Source organism: Pristiophorus japonicus, chromosome 1 (assembly GCF_044704955.1).
Source record: "Pristiophorus japonicus isolate sPriJap1 chromosome 1, sPriJap1.hap1, whole genome shotgun sequence".
NCBI lineage: Eukaryota > Metazoa > Chordata > Chondrichthyes > Pristiophoridae > Pristiophorus > Pristiophorus japonicus.
This window is the reverse complement of record NC_091977.1, coordinates 8,916,876-8,944,091: the sequence shown is the minus strand read 5'-3', so window position 1 is coordinate 8,944,091 and position 27,216 is coordinate 8,916,876. Positions and strand designations below refer to the sequence as shown.

The 27,216-nt window shown below is 45.9% G+C and overlaps 1 protein-coding gene and 1 long non-coding RNA gene across 4 annotated transcripts in view; one reads left to right on the top strand and one right to left on the bottom strand.

Annotated features, from left to right (window-relative positions):
- Positions 1-1,568: 1,568 nt before the first annotated feature.
- The window catches only part of LOC139262123 (FYN-binding protein 1-like), a 307,778-nt gene continuing 282,130 nt past the window's right edge, over positions 1,569-27,216 (bottom strand). For all 3 annotated transcript variants that reach the window (XM_070877275.1, XM_070877287.1, XM_070877279.1), the window contains 4 exons: positions 24,043-24,205; positions 17,302-17,335; positions 8,839-8,882; positions 1,569-2,206 (listed from right to left, as the gene is read on the bottom strand). In XM_070877275.1, coding sequence (XP_070733376.1) covers positions 2,184-2,206; positions 8,839-8,882; positions 17,302-17,335; positions 24,043-24,205 — 264 coding nt within the window. In that variant the 3' untranslated portion in view covers positions 1,569-2,183. The remainder of the gene's footprint in view (positions 2,207-8,838; positions 8,883-17,301; positions 17,336-24,042; positions 24,206-27,216) is intronic.
- LOC139262145 (uncharacterized) lies at positions 4,812-26,194 on the top strand. The gene is made up of 3 exons (XR_011592914.1): positions 4,812-4,895; positions 18,135-18,318; positions 26,155-26,194. It is a non-coding gene; the product is annotated as an uncharacterized lncRNA (long non-coding RNA).

The following is a 27,216-nucleotide window of genomic DNA, read 5'->3' as shown; positions in this document are numbered from 1 at the left end:
ACATCACCCCTGAATGGCCTAGTCCTAATGTTAACGATGGTTAAAGTGAACATCAGTGGAAACTTCAACAGAATTTGATTGTCAAACACATTCAAGTTTTTAAGGAAACTAAACAGGTAGGGAAGCCGGCCATATATCAGATCCCCATACCATCTTATGTAGGGGATTTTCTCTGCGTTTTAAAGGCTGCTCTGTTCCACACAGGATTACCTAACTGAGGCAGATAAGCAATCTGCACCCAGTCTTCTGCTGTTGTGTAACTGATGCTGGAACATTGTTATTTCTTTTCTGTTTAGCACTTCTTCCAGTCAGACCTAGCGAAGGGGCCTTCGAGGCTCCCTAGTCAAAAATGCAAATGATTGTGACTGGTAATGGGAATAACTGGCTCATGTTTTGTTTTAAGAGTATGAGGAACTCATGACTCATTGGGAATAAATGTAAAAATGGAATTTGGTAAACCAAAGTCATTAACATTCTCCTAGCTTGTAGGAGAGATTTTGAAATTATATGTAGTTTTCCCAACTCCAGAAACCCCAAACTTGCCATGCTGATTCTCGGGTAAGGTTAGCAATGGGCCTTGTCAGTGAATGTTTTCATTAGGTCCAACAAAGTTTGTCATCCTGGGTGCCAGTCAGGGAAGGCATGTGAGACTGGGAACTTCAGCATTAACCAAGTACGGCTGTGTACTGTGTACTGTGTCCTCGATCAGGCCAACATCCCCAGCATCAAAGCACTGACCACACTCAACCAGCTCCGTTGGGCGGGCCACATTGTTCGCATGCCTGACACAAGACTCCCAGGGCAGGCACTCTACTTGGAACTCCCACGCAGCAGGCGAGCCCCAGATGAGCAGAGCAAACGTTTCAAGGATACCCTCAAAGCCTCCTCGATCCCCACCTAGGAATCCCTGGCCCGAGACCGCCCTAAGTGGAGGAGGAGCATCCGTGAAGGTGCTGAGCACCTCGAGTCTCGTCGCCGAGAGCATGCAGAAAGCAAGCACAGGCAGTGGAAGGAGCGTGCGGCAAACCAGTCCCACCCACCCTTTCCTTCAACCACTGTCTGTCCCACCTGTGACAGAGACTGTAATTCCCGTATTGGACTGTTCAGTCACCTAAGAACTCACTTTGAGTGGAAGCAAATCTTCCTTGATTTCAAGGGACTGCCTATGATGATGTACTTTACATCCAAAAGTACCCCTCCCTCCTCCCATAGCCTCTTCCTGCACTTTGCACTTGGTTTACGGACATTCCTACCAGAGATTTAAATGTCAATGAAGAACAGGTCAGTTATAACTACTCACCATTCACGATGGTGTACTTCTTTTAATACGATTTCACATACAAATCTACATCCTGTGAATAATCTTAAGCTGAACCATAATTCTACTCTAGCTGGCAACCTCCAAGGGAGATGAGCCAGCACCACATCACACCCTGGAGAAAATGCTATAAAAGGACAATCTCCCTTTAAAAATACTTATAACATCAGCGTGTGTGTGCCAGAGCTAGCGTAACTCCAGCAGCTGTGTAGAGGGCAGTACCTACAAAGAATGAAGAGTACCCTACAAGTTAGACAATCGGTCTTTAATCACACAGAAAACAGGGTATTCACTGCCCATAACAAATTGACTATTCACAAAAGAAGGAGGAATTCATTAAGGACATGAGGGGAAAGAGATTTAACTCGATACCTACAAAAGAAGGACATATATCACTGTTTGTATATTTTACTCACTGTAACTGAGGAAGAGTTAAACAGCAGTACTGCAGCCTGTCGAATCATGTGTACCAAACATTGTTCTCAGGAAGAAAAACACGACAAAAAAAACCTGTTCTATGTCCAAAGGTCTTCCGCATTATTGGATTAGTTCAAACTCTCACATTTATATAAATAATTCTTATTCCCAAGGAGATCCATGATTCACAATGGTTGAGAAAAAAAATATGTCCGAATATCGATCATGCTGCGTAATGCGACTTAGTCATCTTGGTTTTATAGACTCTTCCCTGTGGTGACACAGTGGGATCAGCTCACAGTTAGTCTTTGGGAAGCGAGATGTTGCTAGCCGGAGAATTTGCAGGTTTCCTTTCTTCGCAAGGTGAAAGTTTTGGATTGTTAAACAGTGCAGATGGAAGGAGATGTGGGCAAGCTGGGCTCTGGCAGCTCTTTCCTTTGAGTTATGGTCAGTCATTATCGTAGATACATTCTAAAATAATAACAAAAAATGACACATAGAGGCAAATGAGATCTACAGATGCTGCAAATCTGAACTAAAACAGAAAATGCTGGACATAAAGCCTAAGAGAGGGTACCTAAGATGATATTAGAGACAAGGCTTTAGTTATGAGAAGGGTCCAGAGAACCTAAGGCTCTTTTCAGTAGAACAAAGAAGATTTAAGGAAAATATGATAGTGGGGTTCAAAGTTATGTGGGGTTTTAATAAGGTAAATAGGGAAAAACGCTTTCCTTTAGTTGGTGAGTTGGAAAGTAGTGAGTATAAATTTAAGACAACTGTGCAGTCCAACATTCCGTCTTGGATGAGCTGTAATTACCTGGAGCTAAACATTGGGAAGGCTGAAGCCATCTTCTTCCCTGTTCCCTAGCCACTAATTCCGGTGAACTATATACAGCAGACACCTCAAAGTGCTGGAGAAGTACCACCAGCGCTGCCTCCGCAAGATCCTGAAAATCCACTGGGAGGATAGACACACCAACGTCAGTGTTCTCAATCAGGCCAACATCCCGGCATCAAAACACTGACTACACTTGACCAGCTGTGTTGGGCGGGCCACATCGTTTGCATGCCCGACACGAGACTCCCAAAGCAAGCGCCCTACTCGGAACTCCTACACGGCAAGCGAGTCCAAGGTGGGCAGAGGAAATGTTCCAAGGACATCCTCAAAGCCTCCTTGATAAAGTGCAACATCCCCACCGACACCTGGGAATCCCTGGCCCAAGACCGCCCAAAGTGGAGGAAGAGCATCTTGGAGGGCGTTGAGCACCTCGAGTCTCATCCAGAAATCAAGCACAGGCAGCGGAAGGAGCGTGCGGCAAACCAGTCCCACCTACCCTTTCCTTCAACCACTGTCTGTCCCACCTGTGACAGAGACTGTAATTCCCGTATTGGACTGTTCAGTCACCTGAGTGGAAGCAAGTCTTCCTCGATTTCGAGAGATTGCCTATGATGATGATGACGAATTCCAGTCCCCTCCCTCCACTGTCTCAGGTTGAACGTAATTGTTCGTAACATAAGAAATAGGAGCAGGTATAGGCTATTAACCTTGGCACCTGGTCAATCCCAACCTGAGCCCAGGTCATCTTTATCTCTAAGTGGTCCTACTCCTTCTTGGATAATCCTTTTATTTATTATATGTGTTCCCTATTCACATCCTTATGTTTAAACCCCCCTCTCCCCATGGTCTTGTTGCTGCTTATCTCTTTAGTGCTTCAACACCCAGACTCTATTGCTCTCTTGTGCATTGCCACGCCCCTCCTTTTGCCCCACAACTGTCAGCTACACCTTCAGCCTCTTAGGGAATTACAGAATTCCCTCTCTAAACCCCTCTGCCCCTCTACTTCTGTCTCCTTTAAACCCATCTCTTTGACCAAGCTTATGGTCATTCTCATATCTCCTTTTTTGGCTTGGTGTCTATTTTTGTTCTTATGCCTGTGAAGTATCTTGTGATGTTTGTTTCTATGTTTAAAGGCGCTGAATGTTGTTACTAAAATAAAAGTCCTTACTGATTTTGTTCGCGTTGACTCAGTTGCCTTTAATACTCTTTTTAGTCTTTCTCATCTCCCTTTTGCTACTCAGTTTTTTTTATCTGCATTCATCATGTCTCTTTTTTAAACTTCTCTTTTGCTCTATCCTCTCGATTCATGGAATCCCTGCCTTCACACATCCCTTTTATACTCAGTAACAACACACTTAACCTGTATATTATCCATTTAACCTTTCAGTATATTTCATTACAGGTCTGCTGCTTCATCTGCCATATTTTTCAACTCCTTTCATCCCATTGAAATTAGTCATTTTCCTGTCCAATTCCTTGACTTCTGACTCCTCTTCCTCTTTATCTATTTTCAACATGAACTTTATTAGAATATGGTCGTTACTCTTCAAACTTAAGGTCGGTTGTTTTTGCTGCTTTGTTGCCTAGGGACAGAGAAGAGTCACGTGGGCTGGATTTTCAGTCGGAGGCTTTTTAGGGCGCTAATGGCGGTGGGTCGGTAAACTTTGTGCGCGGAAAATGGTTTGCGACGGCAGCCAAAAAGTTCGGCTGCTGCGCCCTGAGAGTGGAGCGGAGCGCTAAGGGAGGCGTTCCAACCTCTCTCAGTGCGTTAGGCCGGATGAGCAACTGAAAATCCATTGCTAAGGAGCCGACTTCGGAGCGCCTTAAGAGAGGCCTCTCTGCAAAAAAAAAAATCCGGGTCAAAAAGCATTCCCGATATAGGACTCTCCCCCCCCCCCCCCACCCCCTAGCGCCCAGGGACAGCTCTGACGGTTTCACTATGGGGCGCCAAGGGTGCTGCTCCAAGCAAATATCGCATCACCGTTGAAACCGGCACAACAGTCCCGGGCGGTACTGCTCAGCACTGCCGCAAAACCAGCACCAAATTTCCCAGCGGGGCACTACAAGCTGTCCATTCGGGCGCTATGCGTTCTGCGACCCATTACCGCCCCTCCGAGGCACTAGCAGAGATGCAATCCAAACGAAAATCCACCCAACAGTAATAAAGAGGACGATCTCTGATTGAATTTTTACCCTTTTATTCCAGGATTGCTCTAATTGAGATTGCCTAACTCAGCAGACTATGGCTTGAACCCGGGACTGGGACCCTTCTGGTCTGAATAGATTTGCCTCACGTATCGCACAGCACATTTAACAGCCCAGGTACTGTGAAGCCTAATACTATTTTTAGATCATGAACTTAAGTCATCTCTGCTCCTAACTGAAATTTCTTTTAAGACATTTCCTTTTTGAGTGCTGTATATTAAGGAAGCATTTTTAGGGATCAAAATGATATTGTGGGATGTTAGCATATGAATGCTTGATGCTAAAGGACAATTCTAAAAGGACAAAGAGTGTTAAAAAAACAAGCCTGAAGGCTCTGAGTCTCAATGTGAGGAGCATTCGTAATAAGATGGATGAATTAACTACGCAGCTAGCTGTTAACGGATATGATGTAATTGGGATTACGGAGACATGGCTCCAGGGTAACCAAGGCTGGGAACTCAACAACCAGGGGTATTCAACATTCAGGAAAGATAGGCAGGAAGGAAAAGGAGGTGGGGTAGCGTTACTGGTTAACGAGGAGATTAACGCAATAGTAAGAACATAAGAACATAAGAATTAGGAACAGGAGTAGGCCTTCTAGCCCCTCGAGCCTGCTCCGCCATTCAATAAGATCATGGCTGATCTGGCCGTGGACTCAGCTCCACTTACCCGCCCACTCCCCATAGCCCTTAATTCCCTTATTGGTTAAAAATCTATCTATCTGTGACTTGAATACATTCAATGAGCTAGCCTCAACTGCTTCCTTGGGCAGAGAATTCCACAGATTCACAACCCTTTGGGAGAAGAAATTCCTTCTCAACTCGGTTTTAAATTGGCTCCCCCGTATTTTGAGGCTGTGCCCCCTAGTTCTAGTCTCCCCTACCAGTGGAAACAACCTCTCTGCCTCTATCTTGTCTATCCCTTTCATTATTTTAAATGTTTCTATAAGATCACCCCTCATCCTTCTGAACTCCAACGAATAAAGACCCAGTCTACTCAATCTATCATCATAAGGTAACCCCCTCATCTCCAGAATCAGCCTAGTGAATCGTCTCTGTACCCCTCCAAAGCCAGTATATCCTTCCTTAAGTAAGGTGACCAAAACTGCACGCAGTACTCCAGGTGCGGTCTTACCAATACCCTATATAGTTGCAGCAGGACCTCCCTGCTTTTGTACTCCATCCCTCTCGCAATGAAGGCCAACATTCCATTTGCCTTCCTGATTACCTGCTGCACCTGCAAACTAACTTTTTGGGATTCATGCGTTTCATGCACAAGGACCCCCAGGTCCCTCTGCACCTCAGCATGTTGTAATTTCTTCCCATTCAAATAATATTCCCTTTCCGACATAGTAAGGAAGGACATTAGCTGGGATGATGAGGAATCTGTATGGGTAGAGCTGCGAAACACCAAAGGACAGAAAACGTTAGTGGGAGTTGTGTACAGACCACCAAACAGTAGTAGGGAGGTTGGGGACGGCATCAAACAGGAAGTTAGGGACATGTGCAATAAGGGTACAGCAGTTATCATGGGTGACTTTAATCTACATATTTATTGGGCTAACCAAACTGGTAGCAGTACTGTGGAAGACGAGTTCCTGGAGTGTATAAGGAATGGTTTTCTAGACCAATATGTCGAGGAACCAACTCGAGAGCTGGCCATCCTAGACTGGGTGTTGTGTAACGAGAGAGGATTAATTGGCAATCGTGTTGTGCGAGGCCCCTTGGGGAAGAGTGACCATAATATGGTAGAATTCTTCATTAAGATGGAGAGTGACACAGTTAATTCAGAGACTAGGGTCCTGAACTTAAAGAAAGGAAATTTCAACGGTACTAGACGTGAATTGGCTAGGATAGGCTGGCGAATGAAACTTAAAGGGCTGACAGTGGATAGACAACGGCAGGCATTTAAAGATCACATGGATGAACTACAACAATTGTACATCCCTGTGTGGCATAAAAATAAAAATGGGAAGGTGGCTCAACCGTGGCTAACAAGGGAAATTAGGGAAAAGTGTTAAATCCAAGGAAGAGGCATATAAATTGGCCAGAAAAAGCAGCAAACCCGAGGACTGGGAGAAATTTAGAATTCAGCAGAGGAGGATAAAGGGTTTAATTAGGAGGGAGAAAATAGAGTATGAGAGTAAGCTTGCAGGGAACATAAAAACTGATTGCAAAATATTCTATAGATATGTGAAGAGAAAAAGGTTAGTGAAGACTAATGTAGGTCCCTTGCAGTCAGAATCAGGTGAATTCATAATGGGGAACAAAGAAATGGCAGACCAATTGAACAAATACTTTGGTTCTATCTTCACTAAGGAAGACACGAATAACCTCCCGAAAATACTAGGGGACCGAGGGTCTAGCGAGAAGGAGAAACTGAAGAAAATCCTTATTAGTCAGGAAATTGTGTTAGGGAAATTGATGGGATTGAAGGCTGATAAATCCCCAGGGCCTGATAGTCTGCATCCCAGAGTACTTAAGGAAGCGACCATAGAAATAGTGGATGTATTGGTGGTCATTTTCCAACATTCTATAGTCTCCCCCACCAGTGGAAACATCCTCCATGCATCCACCTTGTCAAGCCTCCTCATAATCTTATACGTTTCGATAAAATCACCTCATTGACGAGCATGGGTTTAAGAATCAAGGTTGTAATGTTGTAGCCCAATCTCCAACCAGCGTTGGCACCTAGCACTGCGAGCACTGCATTTCAAAACAACAGATATTTATATAGGCTAACAGAGTCACTGAACAGCACAAGATGCTGTAAACGGTAAACGTCATGTTTCTTGGAGTATTTAGTGACTATGAGTTTGAAAGGGGCATTTGTTTTACTTATATAAATTATTATTTTTATGAATGACAGGGTTTTGCTTTTACTAAGAAATGCCAGTGAAGGCCCAAAGTGCAGGTCGAAAAGAAAGGGAGAGAAGATGAGAAAACACAAGTGACGGTTCGGTCACTGTGTTTCTTTGCCCTCCCTCCATGTGTGGCAGAGCTGCCCGCTTTCCCTTGCTGCCTTCCCCTAATGGAATAGACAAGATTTGAGGAAATTGCAGTTGTTCTCACACCCTGTTTCTTTTGCATGTCAGTGTGACATCACAGAAAGTTGTACTGGATTGCTGACAGATCACAGATCTTTTAGCACCTGGTGCATTTTTCCTGGTGCATCAACCACTCTACGTCACCCCCCCACACCACCCCCCCCCCTGCCCCCGCCACCCCAGGTCCTCCTCCAAGGGAGCCTTTGGTTGTTTGGTAGAATGTAGGTGGAAGCAAAGAATGAGGGAGGTAAGGAGTTCCTCAGTTTTGATTACATAGGATAGTTTTAATTAACTTGATATCTCAGCATAAGCACATTGCTGGGTCTTATTATTTTCTCCTTCGTTAGACCTCTTTGTGCTCTGCATCAGTCTCTGGCCAAGAGAGAGCTGACAGCCTACTTCTAATGCTTACTTTAGAGGCTCTTTAAGAATTGAACAAGGAGATTTACCCTGTGACCATTTATTTTCGGACGTAGCTATTTGTACTATCAAAATGGCTGCATAGTCTCTGATTGGCTCTCCATTATCACATGACCTGATTGCTGATTGGTCCCCTTGGAGAATACGCTGCCCGCCGCCTCTCTGCTCCCTGCCTGCAGGCTCGGAGGAACAACGTGGTCAATCGCAGGGCCCCATTTCCGGTTCCAGTTTCGGGCGGAAGGCATCGGGGGCATAGTCCAGAGGACGCAGGCGCAGAAGGACAGAAAAAGGATAGTACAAATAGTCACTGTGTTTCTTTGCCCTCTCTCCATGTGTGGCAGAGCTGCCCGCTTTCCCTTGCTGCCTTCCCCTAATGGAATAGACAAGATTTGAGGAAATTGCAATTGTTCTCACACCTTGTTTCTTTTGCATGTCAGTGTGACATCACAGAAAGTTGTACTGGATTGCTGACAGATCACAGATCTTTTAGCACCTAGTGCATTTTTCCTGGTGCATCAACCACTCTATGTCACCCCCCCCCTGCCCCCGCCACCCCAGGTCCTCCTCCAAGGGAGCCTTTGGTTGTCCACGTACCTGTATCAATATCGTCATAGATCTCGCCATCCTCTTCTCCATTTCTAAAAAGAAAAATCAAAAGTATTTTACATCAATGTTTTCTATTAAAATACTAACATCAATGAGATGCATCTTTTCCTTTGTTGCTCAGCTTGCAGTGTTTTATCTGCTTCATCTTTATTCAGCACAACTCTGTAACAACAAGAGTAATTAACTTCCTCTGGTGCAGAGCTTGGTCATTCCATCCCCACAATACTTTTGCAAAACAGCAGTCCTTTTTCTGGTCGTGCGTGCTTTCTGAGATGTGGAGCAAGCACTTTCTTTGGATTAGAGGCTGGGGTTTGGCCTGAACTGAAGTGAGTGGGTGTATGAGTACTGTACTACATTTTATTGTGTACAGTTTTGGTCTCCTAATCTGAGGAAGGACATTCTTGCTATTGAGGGAGTGCAGTGAAGGTTCACCAGACTGATTCCTGGAATGGCAGGACTGACATATGAAGAAAGATTGGATCGACTCGGCTTATATTCACTGGAATTTAGAAGAATGAGATGGGACCTCATCGAAACATATAAGATTCTGACGGGATTGGACAGGTTAGATACAGGAAGAATGTGCCCGCTGTTGGGGAAGTCCAGAACCAGGGGTCAAAGTCTAAGGATAAGGGGTAAACCATGTAGGACCGAGCTGAGGAGAAACTTCTTCACTCAGAGAATTGTGAACCTGTGAAATTCTCTACCACAGAAAGTTGTTGAGGCCAGTTCGTCAGATATATTCAAAAGGGAGTTAGATGTGGCCCTTACGGCTAAAGGGATCAAGGGGTATGGAGCGAAAGCAGGAATGGAGTACTGAAGTTGCATGATCAGCCATGATCATATTGAATGGTGGTGCAGGCTCGAAGGGTCAAATGGCCTACTCCTGCACCTATTTTCTATGTTTCTACCTGGATGAGTTCCTGGCTGTGGCTGATTTTAGTGGTATAAAAGATAGGTGTGATGTAGGGCAATATGTCACATGGCCACTGTGGGCTCCTGGATCTCGTTTTGATCGCCTTTGGGGGTCCGAAAGAAATGTTTGCAGAATTTTTTTCCCCCTGAATTGGCCTAGGTTTTTGTTTCATCTGTCTCTCCCAGTGGATTACATGGCTGGGGAGCTTTGAAGGTCATGATGCTTAGCTGCAACATGACTGTAAGGACAGGCTCAATAGACCAGCTGGTCTTTTCCTGTCCACCAGTTTTGTACATTCATACGATTTATTAACTACTTTGTTGTTAAGTACCTGTTTAACTGGTGACCGGGTTATTTTTGGCTGTTTTTGTATTTCAAATAATGACCGTGTGGGTTTGACTGACAAGCCAAGTATGAAAGTCATTGTTTTGTAAATGGCAGCTCAATTTGGATGGGCTGATTGTGCTGAAACCAGCCCATTCAAATACGGCTATTTAAGGGTACGGTTATGTAGTGGTCATGTTACTGAACTAGTAATCTAGAGGGTTGGTGCTGTTCCCTGCATTTCTTTTGCAGTTGTCGTGCCGTAAAAATCATATCCGTTGTACCCCGTAGAGGACAAAATCCGCAACTGTGACTCCGGGAGGAACTCCTCAGCCACAGGGAGAAGACGGTTGAGGAGGATTCTAGCGATGACTTTCCCAGTGGCTGATAACAGGGAGATTTCTCGCCGAGAACATGCAGAAATCAAGCGCAGGCAGCGGAGGGAACGTGCGGCAAACCAGTCCCAGCCATCCTTTCCTTCAACCACTGTCTGTCTCACCTGTGACAAAGACTGTAATTCCTGTATTGGACTGTTCAGTCACCTAAGAACTCATTTTTAGAGTGGAAGCAAGTCTTCCTCGATTTCAAGGGACTGCCTACGATGATGAGTAGTCTGGGGGCCTGGATTAATAATCCAGAGAACACGAGTTCAAATCCCAACATGGCAGCTTGAGAAATTGAATTCAGTTTTAAAGCTCAAATAAAAGTAGGCATGAAGCTATTGGATTTTCGTTCAAAACCCAACTGGTTCACTAATGTCCTTACCCAGTCTGGCCTATATGCGACTCCAGTCCCACAACCAACGTGTTTGTCCTTCAACCTCCCTCTGATGTGGCCTAACAGGCTAATTAGTCAAATCAAACCGCTACAACAAAAACCACATGGACTGCAGCGGTTCAAGAAGGCAGCCCACCATCACCTTCTCAGTGATGGGCAATAAATGCCAGCCTTGCCAACAACACCTACAACTCTCGAATGTATTAAAAAAACTCCCAAGGGTCTGAAGTTGTTTCAGAGGTACACAGCAACGTGGTTGACTCTTAACGATCCTCTAAAGTGGCCTAGCAAGCCACTCGTACTAAAAAGTTATAAAATAGATGGCTCACCACCCGAAATTGGTCTCCTGAACCCTGATTTGGCGGCCAGAAATCATGGCGCGACGCACAGGTATGCAATGCTGGGTGGAAGATGCCTGTGCGTGAGTTCTTTTAACGTGGGCGGCCGCTGCACACCAGCTACCACACGGGCTTAGCAGAGCAAGGTCTTGGTCCAGTGGCAAGGGGGTTCGAGACGACTGGAGACCAGGCAGTGCTGCATGAGCCTAGTTGCCCACAGCGGGATGCGAGCTGTAAGCTCGGTGCTGAGTAGCACCCTTCGGTAAGGTGGTGAGAAAACCGAGGCCTGGCTGACGGCAGGCATTGGGATGGTCAGAGGTCTACTTTGTGGAAGGAGGAGAGGTCAGAGTGACCACAGCCATTGTGCACACCACGTGCTCGACAGAGACTCTGCTGTTGAGTGGGTCCAGCGGCCGGGGGAGGCCAGGGCGTCGCTGGAGGAATGAAGGCCAGGACGTCGCCGGAGGAGTGAAGGCCAGGACGTCGCCGGAGGAGTGAAGGCCAGGACGTCGCTGGAGGAGTGAAGGCCAGGACGTCGCTGGAGGAGTGAAGGCCAGGGCGTCGCTGGAGGAATGAAGGCCAGGACGTCGCTGGAGGAATGAAGGCCAGGACGTCGCCGGAGGAGTGAAGGCCAGGACGTCGCCGGAGGAGTGAAGGCCAGGGCGTCGCTGGAGGAATGAAGGCCAGGACGTCGCCGGAGGAGTGAAGGCCAGGACGTCGCTGGAGGAGTGAAGGCCAGGGCGTCGCCGGAGGAGTGAAGGCCAGGACGTCGCTGGAGGAGTGAAGGCCAGGGCGTCGCTGGAGGAATGAAGGCCAGGACGTCGCTGGAGGAATGAAGGCCAGGGCGTCGCCGGAGGAGTGAAGGCCAGGGCGTCGCCGGAGGAGTGAAGGCCAGGACGTCGCCGGAGGAGTGAAGGCCAGGGCGTCGCTGGAGGAATGAAGGCCAGGACGTCGCTGGAGGAATGAAGGCCAGGACGTCGCCGGAGGAGTGAAGGCCAGGACGTCGCTGGAGGAGTGAAGGCCAGGACGTCACCGGAGGAGTGAAGGCCAGGGCGTCGCTGGAGGAGTGAAGGCCAGGACGTCGCTGGAGGAATGAAGGCCAGGACGTCGCTGGAGGAATGAAGGCCAGGACGTCGCCGGAGGAGTGAAGGCCAGGGCGTCGCTGGAGGAATGAAGGCCAGGACGTCGCCGGAGGAGTGAAGGCCAGGGCGTCGCTGGAGGAATGAAGGCCAGGGCGTCGATGGAGGAATGAAGGCCAGGACGTCGCCGGAGGAATGAAGGCCAGGACGTCGCTGGAGGAATGAAGGCCAGGGCGTCGCTGGAGGAATGAAGGCCAGGACGTCGCCGGAGGAGTGAAGGCCAGGACGTCGCCGGAGGAGTGAAGGCCAGGGCGTCGCCGGAGGAGTGAAGGCCAGGGCGTCGCTGGAGGAATGAAGGCCAGGACGTCGCCGGAGGAGTGAAGGCCAGGACGTCGCCGGAGGAGTGAAGGCCAGGACTTCGCCAGATGCAATGCTGGACAAGGATGGTGATACAAGGGAGAATAAGTAATAAACAATACAATAGCATTGTGGAGAAATTGGTTATTTTGGGAGAGAGGTAAGCGATAGTTCTTTTATTAGAGGGATAGATGGCCTTTTCTACTGCCACAACTAGGAGGCAAATGCTATATTGCTTTTCAGATGCTAGGATACAGGACATAATAGAATGGGTGGAAATTATTCTGGAGAAGGTGAGCAACTAGAATTCTTGGTTCAAATGACATAGCAGGATTCTTGCAAACAGAGTTTGAAGGAATAGGTATTAGATTAAAAACAAGATCTGAAGGTTGAGAATCTAAGAATTACTTCCAGTGCCACAGGCCAGGTTACTTATGGAAAGGTAGATATGAATGTGCAGCCTGAGGTAGAATTGGGAGTTTTAGATTGCTCGGGCATTGGGAAGAGTTCTAGGGCTAACTTCTGGCGGTGCATTTACAAGGGATAGAAAGAAAAAAAATGGGAGACATAGTGAGTATGTTAAAGATGAATAATGGTAAGTGCAGATGACACTAAGCTGGGTGGCAGTGTGAGCTGTGAGGAGGATGCTAAGAGGCCGCAAGGTGACTTGGGCAGGTTAGGTGAGTGGGCAAATGGATGGCAGATGCAGTATAATGTAGATAAATGTGAGGTTATCCACTTTGGTGGCAAAAACAGGAAGGCAGAATATTATCTGAATGGTGACAGATTAGGAAAAGGGGAGGTGCAACGAGACCTGGGTGTCATGGTACATTAATCATTAAAAGCTGGCATGCAGGTACAGCAGGCGGTGAAGAAGGCAAATGACATGCTGGCCTTCATAGCGAGAGGATTTGAGTATAGGAACAGGGGGGGGTCTTGCTGCAGTTGTACAGGGCCTTAGTGAGGCCTCCCCTGGAATATTGTGTTCAGTTTTGGTCTCTTAATCTGAGGAAGGACATTCTTGCTATTGAGGGAGTGCAGTGAAGGTTCACCAGACTGATTGCCAGGATGGCAGGACTGACATATGAAGAAAGACTGGATCAACTAGGCTTATATTCACAGGAATTTAGAAGAATGAGAGGGGATCTCATAAAAACATATAAAATTCTGATGGGATTGGACAGGTTAGTTGCAGGAAGAATGTTCCCGATGTTGGGGAAGTCCAGAACCAGGGGTCACAGTCTAAGGATAAGGGGTAAGCCATTTAGGACTGAGATGAGGAGAAACTTCTTCACTCAGAGAATTGTGAACCTGTGGAATTCTCTTCCACAGAAAGTTGTTGAGGCTAGTTCATTAGATATATTCAAAAGGGAGTTAGATGTGACCCTTACGGCTAAAGGGATCAAGGGATATGGAGAGAAAGCAGGAATGGAGTACTGAAGTTTCATGATCAGCCATGATCATATTGAATGGTGGTGCAGGCTCGAAGGGCCGAATGGCCTACTCCTACACCTATTTTCTATGTTTCTATGTAACTGAGATGGAGAACAGCATGCTCAGAATAGTACATTTAGATTACATTGCCTCTCTTTGTTGTTTCTCCAAAGTGTATCACTTTACACTTACCTGCATTAAATTGCATCTGCCATGTGTCTGCCCATTTCACTAGTTTGCCTATGTCCTCCTGAAGTCCGCTACTATCTTGCTCATTATGTACCATGTTTTAAGTTTTGTATCATCTGAAAACTTTGAAATTGTACTTCCTATATCCAAGTGCAGGTCATTTATATATTACAAGAAAAGCAATAGTCCTAATACTGACTCCTGGGGGACCCCGCTGTATACTTCTCTCCAGTCAGAAAAACATCTATTCACTACTACGCTCTGCCTCCTATTGCTTAGCCAATTACAAACTCAAGTTACCACCATCCCTTTAATACCATGTGCTTCTATTTTCCAAATAGTCTGTTTTGTGGTTCTTTATCAAATGCTTTTTGAAAGTCCATATACACAACATCTACTGCAACATTAACCCTCTCTATTACTTCATCAAAGAACTCAATTAGATTAGTCAGACATGATTTTCCTTTAACAAATCCGTGCTGACTGTCCTTTACTAACCCATTCTTCTCCAAGTGAGAATTAAGGGGTGTAACATTTGCAATCCTCCAGTCCTCTGGCACTACTCCCCTATCCAAGGAGGATTGAAAGATTGTGGTCAGAGCTTCTGCTATCTCCAACCTAGCTTCCCTCAGCAACTTAGGATGCATTCCATCTAGATTGGGTGAACCTGTGGAATTCTCTACCACAGAAAGTTGGTGAGGCCAATTCACTAAATATATTCAAAAAGGAGTTAGATGTAGTCCTTACTACTAGGGGGATCAAGGGGTATGGCGAGAAAGTAGGAATGGGGTACTGAAGTTGCATGTTCAGCCATGAACTCATTGAATGGCGGTTCAGGCTCGAAGGGCCGAATGGCCTACTCCTGCACCTATTTTTCTATATTTCTATGTTAACTTTGAGTAATGCCAACATAATTAGCACCTCCTTTCCATCTATTTTTATCCAATCCAATATCTTGAGTCTACTTCATCATTAACTTCATCCTCTTCTTTTGTGAAGACACTTCATAATCAAATCAGGGAAGTACATATGGGAGCTAATAAAATTGTGATAGGGGATTTTACTTTGTCAGGGATTAATTGAGCAGATTATAATAGAAATAGAAAAGTGCATTACTGATTCTAATATTTGACTTATACAACCATAGAAATTGAAGGGGGCAGCAATACTTGACTTACTCTTATCTAATAGCCAGAGGATGGTTGAAGAAGTGTCAGAGAGCAGTTGGCTAACAACGGCCACATTGGGCCAGAAATTCCGATGCCCTGGGCTCGTACGAAGTTTCTACGGACCCGGGAAGGCATCGGAAAAGTCAGAACCGGCTTTTCAGATCTGTCAAGTTTATGGCTTGACAGATCTCGCGCATATCGGGAGCGAGGGCATTTGTACGTGCAAATGTGCGATATTTACGCATACAAATGTCCTCAAAAATCTTGCGCCTGAAAAAGCAGGCTTAAAGCTTACTTTTACAGGTGCAAGTTTTTTAAAACACACAAAAACATATAAAAATAAAGTTATGAAAACATATTTTATTGTTAAAAAACCCTTTCCACAATGGTAAATTTATTTTAAGGCATAATTAAAAAATCGGGAATTTTTTTTTATAAGGCATTAATAACTTTAATTTAAATGAATCTTAAATATGTAGTGCATATTTTCTATTTTTATTAGTGCTTTTGGTGTTTGGGAGGGTTTCTCATTCATAGTAATAGGAGCTTCGGACTTACTATTACTATGAATGAGAATATACTATACCTGATTGGTTGCCCAGAGCCATGTGACTCCAGCTACAGGCCTGCGCACGTCCCGACGTGCATGCGCTGTGATGCGCAGCAAGAGGAGGCGTGTGCATCGGAAAGTCGAGCGCGGGCAGCAGCTTCAGGTAGGCGCGTATTTTTTCTCTAAAATCTAGTCGAACGCCCGCGGGAAGGAGAAAGCGGAATTTCTGGGCCATTGTAACTCAATAAATAACACAATGAAAAAGGAGAGGAGTACAGCAATTACTTTTAATTTCAGGAAGGCAGACTAAGAGCGATGGATTGGCACACATTGTTAGATGGGGTCGGTAATGAGGATAAATGTTATATTAAGACATATAATTAGGGAACTGCTTAATCTTGGAACAGAGAAGGCTAACGGGAGATTTGACAGAGGTGTTTAAAATCATGAAGGATTTAGATAGAGTTAATAGAGAAACTATTTCCAGTGGATGAAGGGCCGATAACGAGAGGGCACAGAATTAAGGTCAATGCCAAAACAACCAGATGTGAGGAAAAACATTTTTATGCCACGAGTGGTTAGGATTTGGAATGCACTGCCTGATAGGGTGGTGTTTGCAGATTCAATAGTAGCCTTCAAAAGGGAATTAGATAAATACTTGTAGGAGAAAAAAATCGCAGGGCTATGAGGAGAGAGTGAGGGAGTGGGACTAAGTGGATTGTTCTTCGAAAGAGCTGGCGCAGACTCAGTGGGCTGAATAGCCTCCTTCTGCGCTGACTAATCTATGATTCTGTGATTCTATGAAATTCATTCCATCCAGCAAATGCCAAGGTGATTAGTAAGCACCAGACTTTGGCATAGCTACCAGCCAGTAACATAGGACAAATGCCTCAACCTGTTTTGGGTCAGCCAGCCTAGCAGCTTTGTCATCTACAGCAAAGATATTTGCAGTCAGCTTACAACATGAGAACAGCAGTGTCAGTGGTTGGCAAGGCCACTCGCCTGTTCCTGTGTTAAATGAATGGGCTTGTTCACTATAACTGCACTAATATTTATCTACATTGTACTTTCTTCCTTAAGTGTTGCGATTATTCTTGATCTTATATTTGAGAGCTGTAGAATAGCTGTCAAGGTCATGTGTTATTTTAGCTGTAAGAAATTAACTTCAGTTCTTTGGAAAATTTACAGAAAAATCTCGTGGGATGACACCTTTAATAAAACATCAAATCTAAAAAAAAAATCCATTTAAAGAGGGAATCTACCACCAGGACCCTTAAAGAAGGAATCTCAACATTAGTGCATTGCAAGATATACTCACCCTCGTGCTAAGTTGACTTTTTGAACATATCCAACTGTATTTTAAAAAAAAAAGAAAAGGAGACAAATTAGTAAACATATATGATTTAAACAGGATTTGTAAATGCTGATACTGCACCATAACAGAAAAGGCTGAAAATACGGTTAGGACGATTTTATCCCTGCCTGCCTGGGGGAGGGCGTGGTTACAATCACCTGGGAGACTGACCACTGCTCCCTTCCCACAAGCTTCTACTTTAACCTGCTCATCTGAACGGGAGAGAAGGACCGGGCCACAAATACAAAAGCAAAATACTGCGGATGCTGCATTCACACCCTATCTTGACTAATGTTTTTCTAACTCCTAGCATTACCATTTGAATTTGGACATCATCCCATTTTGTTCCCCCAGATTTTTTCCCCCAATTTGGCCTGGGTTTTTATCTCCCAGGAGATCACATGGCTCCAGTTGGGGTGGAGTGTAGAATGTTTCAGTGCAAGGGGTGTCGCAGTTGTGTGGGGCAGACTGGTTGGGGTGCTCTTTACCTTTCTGCCATTGTTCATTGTTCACAGGTTTATATGTAACCTTCACGGCTGCTGACTGAGGGCCGTGGGGTTCTTTGTCGGCCGGAGCGGACACGATGGGCCGAAATGGCCTCCTTCTGCACTGTAAATTTCTATGTTTCTATGTCTCTCCAATCTCTCCTGTCTTCCAACCTATCACAGATCTTCCCTTTTGTTCTTTCTTCCCCGCCCTCTTTCAGTGCTTGTTAAGAATCCTTTCTTTCCAAACACTCTCCAGTTCTGACCAAGGGTCACCGACCCGAAACGTTAACTCTGTTTCTCTCTCCACAGATGCTGCCTGACCCGCTGCGACGGACTAGGAAACCGGTGTAGTTCTTTAAATATGCAGATTGGGCTCTGATGATGCCACGCGGGCCCCGACTGCTATTTTAACCTGAGCGGGGAAGTGGTTGTGGCTTCTCAGTCAGCGCAAGGCAGAGGGAAAAAGAGTCGGGACCAGAACAGGCCCAAACAGGTAGGTTTTTAAACTTTTTTTTTTTTACTTTCCTTGTTGGGCCACTTACCTGTGTGCCTCCAGAGGACTCCGCTCTGCTTCACAAGGGCAGATCAGCTCGAGCCGAGGAGGCCACCACTGATGTGTCCTTGCAGGCAGCAACAGCCCACCCAGCGACGCAAATGACCGTCCCCATGGAATTTGGGATAGACTACTGGCCTGGCGGGGGGGGGGTGGAGGGGAAGGGGGGGACCGGATGTGTGGACGGAGGTTCTGCTCCGCTGTACTTATACCAGTGGAGGAGGGTCTGAGGAAATTGCAGGCCGGGGACTTGAAGGTTAATCATCATATGCAGTCCCTCGGAATCGAGGAAGACTTGCTTCCACTCTAAAAATGAGTTCTCAGGTGACTGAACAGTCCAATACGAGAACCACAGTCCCTGTCACAGGTGGGACAGATAGTCATTGAGGGAAAGGGTGGGTGGGGAATCTGGTTTGTCGCACGCTCCTTCCGCTGCCTGCGCTTGGTTTCTGCACGCTCTCGGCGACGAGACTCGAGGTGCTCCGTGCCCTCTCGGATGCACTTCCTCCACTTAGGGCGGTCTTTGGCCAGGGACTCCCAGGTGTCAGTGGGGATGTTGCACTTTATCAGGGAGGCTTTGAGGGTGTCCTTGAAACATTTCCGCTGCCCACCTTTGGCTCGTTTGCCGTGTAGGAGTTCTGAGTAGAGCGCTTGCTTTGGGAGTCTTGTGTCAGGCATGCGGACAATGTGGGCGGCCCAGCGGAGCTGATCAACAGATGCACCAAAGTTAGTGTCCTCGACCAGGCCAACATCCCCAGCATTAATGGTTAAAGGAAACAGTTAAAAGTAGAATTGCAATTCCGTCGCCTTATCCTTGTTCCCATCTGTTTTCAATCTTTTTATTCTGTGATCCCTCAAGTGAGGAATATTAGTATCAGCATCAAACATTTCCAGATCAGATTATATTAATGAATAACATTAAATCATTGTGAATGATTGCACTGCCATTCTAGCTTAGAAACTTGGCTCACATGTGGTGATACCTTGCTCTTTATTGAAGTCTCCTCACCTGGTTATACTTTCCACCATCTGCCTGACCCAAACCACCACAGTGACGGTGTGGCCCTCATCACCAAATTTCACCTTGGTCTCTCACCCTAGTCCTCTGGTACATTCGAACGCCTGACCCTGTTCCAGTCCTCGCACCTTTTCTTAAAAACCCTCATTCTTTACCGCCCACCTCAAGCTCCACTGAGATATGTAGCTTCCTTTCCTCCCTCAGCCTCTGCACTGACTGACTCCAACCGTGGTAATTTTAATCTCCATCTCACGTCCCTTCCCCTCTCTCCTCTGAGTTCACTGTCCTCCTCTACTCCTTAAACCTCTCCCTCAATGTAAACTTTCCAACGCATATTCACAGCCACCCCCCTTGACCTCGCCGTCTTATGTGCTCTTGCTACTCTCAGTCATGATCACATCTCCGACTCAACACCCATACCTCCATTGTTCTTTTTAAAAATAGGATGAATTATTTAAAACTAATGTCCTTCCTGCCATCTAAAAAAATGATCTGGAACCTCCAGTACATAGTAGCAGGTACTTGCAGTTGAATAGAGTTTCCCACCTCTATGTTGGCCTTCTATTTTGGGTCTTCAAACCCATTAGAAACCCATCTAGCTGATGTCAGCAATGAGTTCCCATCAATGAGTGACCCCATACAATCCATAGCTCAGTTGGTAAATGTACCATATTGTGTGGTACACAGTGATGCAGATCACAAAAGTCCCAAGTTCTCACCCTGGTGTTTTCTGCATTGCATTAGGGTGCAGTTGGGAGACTAAAATTGGCATCTGTGGTCTTGAGGGAAAGAAACCCGTCAAGGTTGCCATCTCTGATCTCTACCTGTTGAGGGAAGGTATGCGCCTTGTTTTCAAATCCCTCCATGGCCTCACCCACTCCCTATCTCTGTAACCTCCTCCTGCCCTCCAATAAGATCTCTATGCTCCTCCAATTCTGGTCTCTTGCACATCCCCAATTTTCTTTGCACCTCCATTGACACCTGTGCCTTCAGCTGCCTAAGCTCTAAGCTCTGGAATTTCCTCCCTAAACCTCTCCACCTTTTTCTTCTCTTTTAATATGCTCCTTAAAACCCACCTATTGGTCACCTGTCCTAACATCTCTTTTTATGTGGCTCAGTATTCATTAACGTTCCTGTGAAGTGCCATGTGACATTTTACTATGTCAAAGGCGCTACATAAATTCAAATAGTTGTTGTTGTATATGGGTGTTTTTTTTTTATATTCCTTCCGGGATATGGGCGTCGCTGGTAAGGCCAGCATTTATTGCCCATCCTTAATTGGGCGGAACCCTAACTGAGCATCGGTGAGCAGGTTATTGGTGAGTAAGTGCCACTTGATCGCACTGTCGCCGACACCTTCCATCACTTTACTGATGATTGAGAGTAGACTGATGGGGCGGTAATTGGCCAGATTCGATTTGTCCTGCTTTTTGTGGACAGGACATACCTGGGTAGTTTTCCACATTGTGTTATAGCTTTACTGGAACAGCTTGGCTAGAGGCACGGCTAGTTCTGGAGCACAGGTCTTCAGCACAACAGTCAGGATGTTGTCGGGGCCCATAGCCTTTGCTGTATCCAGTGCACTCAGCCGTTTCTTGATATCACGTGGAGTGAATCGAATTGGCTGAAGACTGGCTTCTGTGAGGGTGGGGACCTCAGGAGGAGGCCGATATGGATCAGCCACTCAGCATTTCTGGCTGAAGATGGTTGCAAACGCTTCAGCCTTGTCTTTTGCACTCACATGCTGGGCTCCGCCATCATTGAGGATGGGGATATTCATGGAGCCTCCTCCTCCCGTTAGTTGTTTAATTGTCCACCACCATTCACGACTGGATGTGGCAGGACTGCAGAGCTTTGCTCTGAATCGTTGATTGTGGGATCGCTTAGCTCTGTCTATAGCATACTGCTTCCGCTGCTTAGCATGCATGTAGTCCTGTGTTGCAGCTTCCCCAGGTTGGCACCTCATTTTTAAGGTACGCCTGGTGCTGCTCCTGGCATGCTCTTCTGCACTCCTCATTGAACCAGGGTTGGTTCCCTGGCTTGATGGTAATGGTAGAATGAGGGATATGCCAGGCCATAAGGTTACAGGGTGTCAGGTGAGGCTCCCTAAAATCAACACATCATGCCCAGGCTCACACATGAAGAATGAGCCCTTGGCTGAGGTATCAGAATGTTGTCCAGGAGTGTTTGACAAATTTTCTAGAATTCTTTGAGGATGTAACAAACAGGATAGATAAAGGGGAACCAATGGATGTAGTGTATTTGGACTTCCAGAAGGCATTTCACAAGGTGCCACATAAAAGGTTACTGAACAAGATAAAAGTTCACGGGGTTGGGGGTAATATATTTGCATGGATAGAGGATTGGCCAACGAACAGAAAACAGAGAGTCGGGATAAATGGTTCATTCTCTGGTTGGCAATCAGTAACCAGTGGGGTGTTGCAGGGATCAGTGCTGGGACCCCAACTATTTACAATCTATATTAATGACTTGGAAGAAGGGCCCGAGTGTAATGTAGCCAAGTTTGCTGATGATACAAAGATGGGAGGAAAAGCAATGTGTAAGGAGGACACACAAAATCTGCAAAAGGACATAGACAGGCTAAGTGAGTGGGCAAAAGTTTGGCAGATGGAATATAATATTGAAAAGTGTGAGTCATGCACTTTGGCAGAAAAAAATCAAAGAGCAAGTTATTATTTAAATGGAGAAAGATTGCAAAGTGCTGCAGTACAGTGGGACCTGGGGGTACTTGTGCATGAAAAACAAAAGGTTAGTGATCAGGAAGGCTAATAGAATCTTGGCCTTTATTGCAAAAGGGATGGAGTATAAAAACAGGGAAGTCTTGCTACAGTTGTACAGGGTATAGGTGAGGACACACTTGGAATACTGCGTGCAGTTTTGGTTTCCATATTTACGAAAGGATATACTTGCTTTGGAGGCAGGTCAGAGAAAGTCCACAAGATTGATTCCAGAGATCAGGGGGTTGACTTATGAGGAAAGGTTGAGTAGGTTGAGTAGAAGAATGAGAGGTGATCTTATCGAAATGTATAAGATTATGAGGGGGCTTGACAAGGTGGATGCAGTGAGGATGTTTCCGCTGATAGTAGAGACTAGAACTAGAAACATAGAAACATAGAAAATAGGTGCAGGAGTAGGCCATTCGGCCCTTCTAGCCTGCACCGCCATTCAATGAGTTCATGGCTGAACATTCAACTTCAGTACCCCATTCCTGCTTTCTCGCCATACCCCTTGATCCCCCTAGCAGTAAGGACCTCATCTAACTCCTTTTTGAATATATTTAGTGAATTGGCCTCAACAACTTTCTGTGGTAGAGAATTCCACAGGTTCACCACTCTCTGGGTGAAGAAGTTCCTCCGCATCTCGGTCCTAAATGGCTTACCCCTTATCCTTAGACTGTGACCCCTGGTTCTGGACTTCCCCAACATTGGGAACATTCTTCCTGCATCTAACCTGTCTAACCCCGTCAGAATTTTATATGTTTCTATGAGGTCCCCTCTCATTCTTCTGAACTCCAGTGAATACAAGCCCAGTTGATCCAGTCTTTCTTGATAGGTCAGTCCCGCCATCCCGGGAATCAGTCTGGTGAACCTTCGCTGCACTCCCTCAATAGCAAGAATGTCCTTCCTCAGGTTAGGAGACCAAAACTGTACACAATACTCCAGGTGTGGCCTCACCAATGCCCTGTACAACTGTAGCAACACCTCCCTGCCCCTGTACTCAAATCCCCTTGCTATGAAGGCCAACATGCCATTTGCTTTCTTAACCGCCTGCTGCACCTGCATGCCAACCTTCAATGACTGATGTACCATGACACCCAGGTCTCTTTGCACCTCCCCTTTTCCTAATCTGTCACCATTCAGATAATAGTCTGTCTCTCTGTTTTTACCACCAAAGTGGATAACCTCACATTTATCCACATTATACTTCATCTGCCATGCATTTGCCCACTCACCTAACCTATCCAAGTCGCTCTGCAGCCTCACAGCATCCTCCTCGCAGCTCACACTGCCACCCAACTTAGTGTCATCCGCAAATTTGGAGATACTACATTTAATCCCCTCATCTAAATCATTAATGTACAGTGTAAACAGCTGGGGCCCCAGCACAGAACCTTGCGGTACCCCACTAGTCACTGCCTGCCATTCTGAAAAGTACCCATTTACTCCTACTCTTTGCTTTCTCCATCATACTGTTTGAGATGGGAAAAACAAAAGTTATTCAAAGCATTTCACCTACTCTAGAGGGCATAATCTTAGAATAAGGGGCCTCCCATTTAAAACTGAGATGAGGATGAATTTCTTCTCTCAGAGAGTTGTGGATCTATGGAAATCGCTGCCTCAGAGAGCTGTGGAAGCTGGGACATGGAATAAATTTAAGACAGAAATAGACAGTTTCTTAAACGATAAGGGGATAAGGGGTTATCGAGAGCGGGCAGGGAAGTGGACCTGAGTCCATGATCATATTAAATGGCGGAGCAGGCTCGAGGGGCCGTATGGCCTTCTCCTGCTCCTATTTCTTATGTTCTTATGAACAGCATGAGTCACAGTCTACAGGAAGTTGAGGAAACCGTACCAATTTCTTATTAAAGCTTCAAGATGGTATTCAGTTTTTTAAAAAAAACTTACATTTTCCATCGTCATTCCGGCAGAGCAGTTTTGTGTCATCGGTGTGCTGTATAATGTCCAACACTTCACCTGCTTTCAATGGCAGGTCTCGGTTGGCCCATTTCTTAGCCGTTAAGGACTGAGAAACCTCTACAGTTCCCAGAACTCGGATTTCTCCATCATACTGTTTGAGATGGGAAAAACAAAAGTTATTCAAAGCATTTCACCTACTTAAAACAGACTAGAATGAAAAGTCATTAAAACAAACTGTGATCTCAGCAATATTGGTTATGTGCTTATGCCACTGGTAAACTGGTTATATGCTCAGTGATGGTTATTGGTGAGACTGCAAGCTCCTATACTGGGACTCTAGTTATATACAGGCATGGAAAACAACTAAGGTGTAAAATGCTAACCTGTTGCCTAATTTTAGAAAGTCAGAGGGTTGTGGTTTAGAACCCCACGGCAGGGCTGGAGTTTATAATCTAGGTTCATACTCCACTGCAGTTCAGAGGGAGTGCTGTGATGTGGGAGGGGCTGGCCTTTAGAATAATCATCATCACAGGCGGTCCCTCGAAGCGAGGATGACTTGCTTCCACACCAAAAAGGGGTGCGTTCACAGGTGTTTCAATGAAGCACCTAATATTCCAGATCCCAAACTACATCCTGAAGGGTGGAAGATGCCTGTGTGTGGATTTTTTTAACATGTGATGGCCATTGCACCCCAGCCACCACACGGGCTTGACAGAGCTAAGTCTTGGTCCAGTGGTAAGGGTTAACCAAGACGACTGGAGACCTGCTCTGCTGCACGGACCTAGCACGCACACATATCGCAGTGTGGGCTGGCGTGTGCTGCCCCTGGGCCCTCGCCTCTTCTGGACCCCGAACTCACGCCTCTCCTGGGCCCCCGTCACTTCCCTCTACGGACTCTTGCCGCTCCTTTACCCCTCCTGCTGTGCCTGCCCGAACTGCAATCAGCGACCTGGCTTCGCAGCCGTCGCCCTCCTGCAGCAGCACACACTGCTCCCTGCAGTGGTATACCGCCGCACGCTGCTCCCTCCAATGACCCCGGCCTGCTGATGGTCTTGATGGCCGGGACCGCGCTGATTTCCGGGCCGGGCCGCCGCACACTGCTCCCTTTAGAATAAGACATTACACGAAGGTCCTGTCAGCCTGTTGTTAAAGATCTCATGTCACTTTGAAGAAAAGCAGGGGAGGGTGTGTTCTTTCAGTGTCTTGGCCAACAAGCAGATTAACTGCTAATTCATCTAATCGTGGTTTGTTATTGTTGGCACAGAAAGGCTGTCACCATATAAAGAAAACTATACCGCACTTCAAAACTAATTTGGGGAATCTTGCAATACACAAGGAGTACATTCGGCCCTTCGTGTCTATGCCGGCTCTTTGAAAGAGCTGCCAAATTCAGTCTCACATTCCAACTTTCTCCCTATAACCCTGCAAATTAGTCCTCTTCAAATAAATGTCCAATTGGCTTTTGAAATTTCCTATGGAATCTGCTTTTACCACCCTGTCAAGTAGTGCGTTCCAGGTCTTAACAATCCTATTTAGGATGTTAGGAAATGGTATTAAGGGTACGGAACCAAGGCAGGTAGATGGAGTTAAGATACAGATTAGCCATGATCTAATTGAATGGTGGAAATGGCTTGAGGGGCTGAAAGGCCTCCTATTCCTCTATTTCACCATTACAGTTGTCGGTAAGTCATTGATTTCAGGCAATAGCTTTTTTCTTTGTGCTTACTTCCCAATGAAGATGTTCCTTAGTAATTATGGATTCTTTACTGGTGTGAAAGGATCACATCCGTAGTGCATGCATATCAGATTCCAGTGAAAATACCTGTGCTGTGATGTCCTACCAAAGTCAAATAGTTCATCTACACTCACTATCGAGGCTCACCCCTGAAGAATAACCACTTGGGAGGGGAGGAACTGGAAGGAAAATAGTCAGTGGTTCCAGGCGAGGAGGGAAAATAACCCATGGAAGAGATTCATGTTCTGTTTTGACTGGGTACACATTCAATTTTTGCAACTATAGGGGTGGGGCAGGAGGGTGATTGTACAGTTCTTGATTTTGGATTGATTTCATATTCCTGGGTTGTTTTCTCCCTTAATTAGGCTGTATCTCAAGGATATCTGACACTTTGTGACATTGAGAGGTGAGCCAAATTCAAATTTGTTGATAACCTAGAAGATCCATGCAAACACTTACTGCCTCCACCACCGGCGCACCGTGGCTGCAGTGTGTACCATCTACAAGATGCATTGCAGCAACTCGCCAAGGCTTCTTCGGCAGCACCTTCCAAACCCGCGACCTCTACCACCTAGAAGGACAAGGGCAGCAGGCGCATGGGAGCACCATCATCTCCAAGTTCTCCAAGTTACATACCACCCTGACTTGGAAATATATCGCCGTTCCTTCATTGTCGCTGGGTCAAAATCCTGGAACTCCCTCCCTAACAGCACTGTGGGAGCACCTTCACCACACGGACTGCAGCGGTTCAAGAAGGCAGCTCACCACCACCTTCTCAAGGGGCAATTAGGGATGGGCAATAAATGCCGGCCTTGCCAGCGATTCCCACATCCCAGGAACGAATTTTTGAAAATCCATGCAAGTACTGTTATAGCACTAGAAAGGAATGATGTACTTGACGGTTCGAAGACAGAATCAATTTGGTTAGAATTAAGGAACAATAGAGGAGTTATTACACTGCGGGGTGTATACTATAGGCCACCAAATAGTGGGAAGGACATAGAAGAGCAAATTGTAGAAAGATGCAAAAACTTTAGAGTAGTGATAATGGGGACTTCAATTATCCTAATATAGACTGGAATAGTAACCATGTAAAGGGCAAAGAGGGGGAAGAATTCCTGTACTTTTTTGAGCATTTTTTGATCAGTATGTTTCCAGCCCAATGTGGAAGGAAACTTTGCTGGGTCTAGTTCTGGGAATGAAATGGGGCAAGTAGAGCATGTTTCAGTGAGGGAGCGTTTGAGAATCAGTGACCTTGCCTGTAATGTAGAAAGGGACACTGTTCCCTATATTCAAGGCACTGATTTACAATGAATAAATCACATTCCATTTTCATTGAGATTCCTGGATTTTGAGGATCACATTCCACAATTCAGTCTGCTTTTCGGTGAGAACCAAAAAGCAGTGTCCTTGATAAACAAGATCAA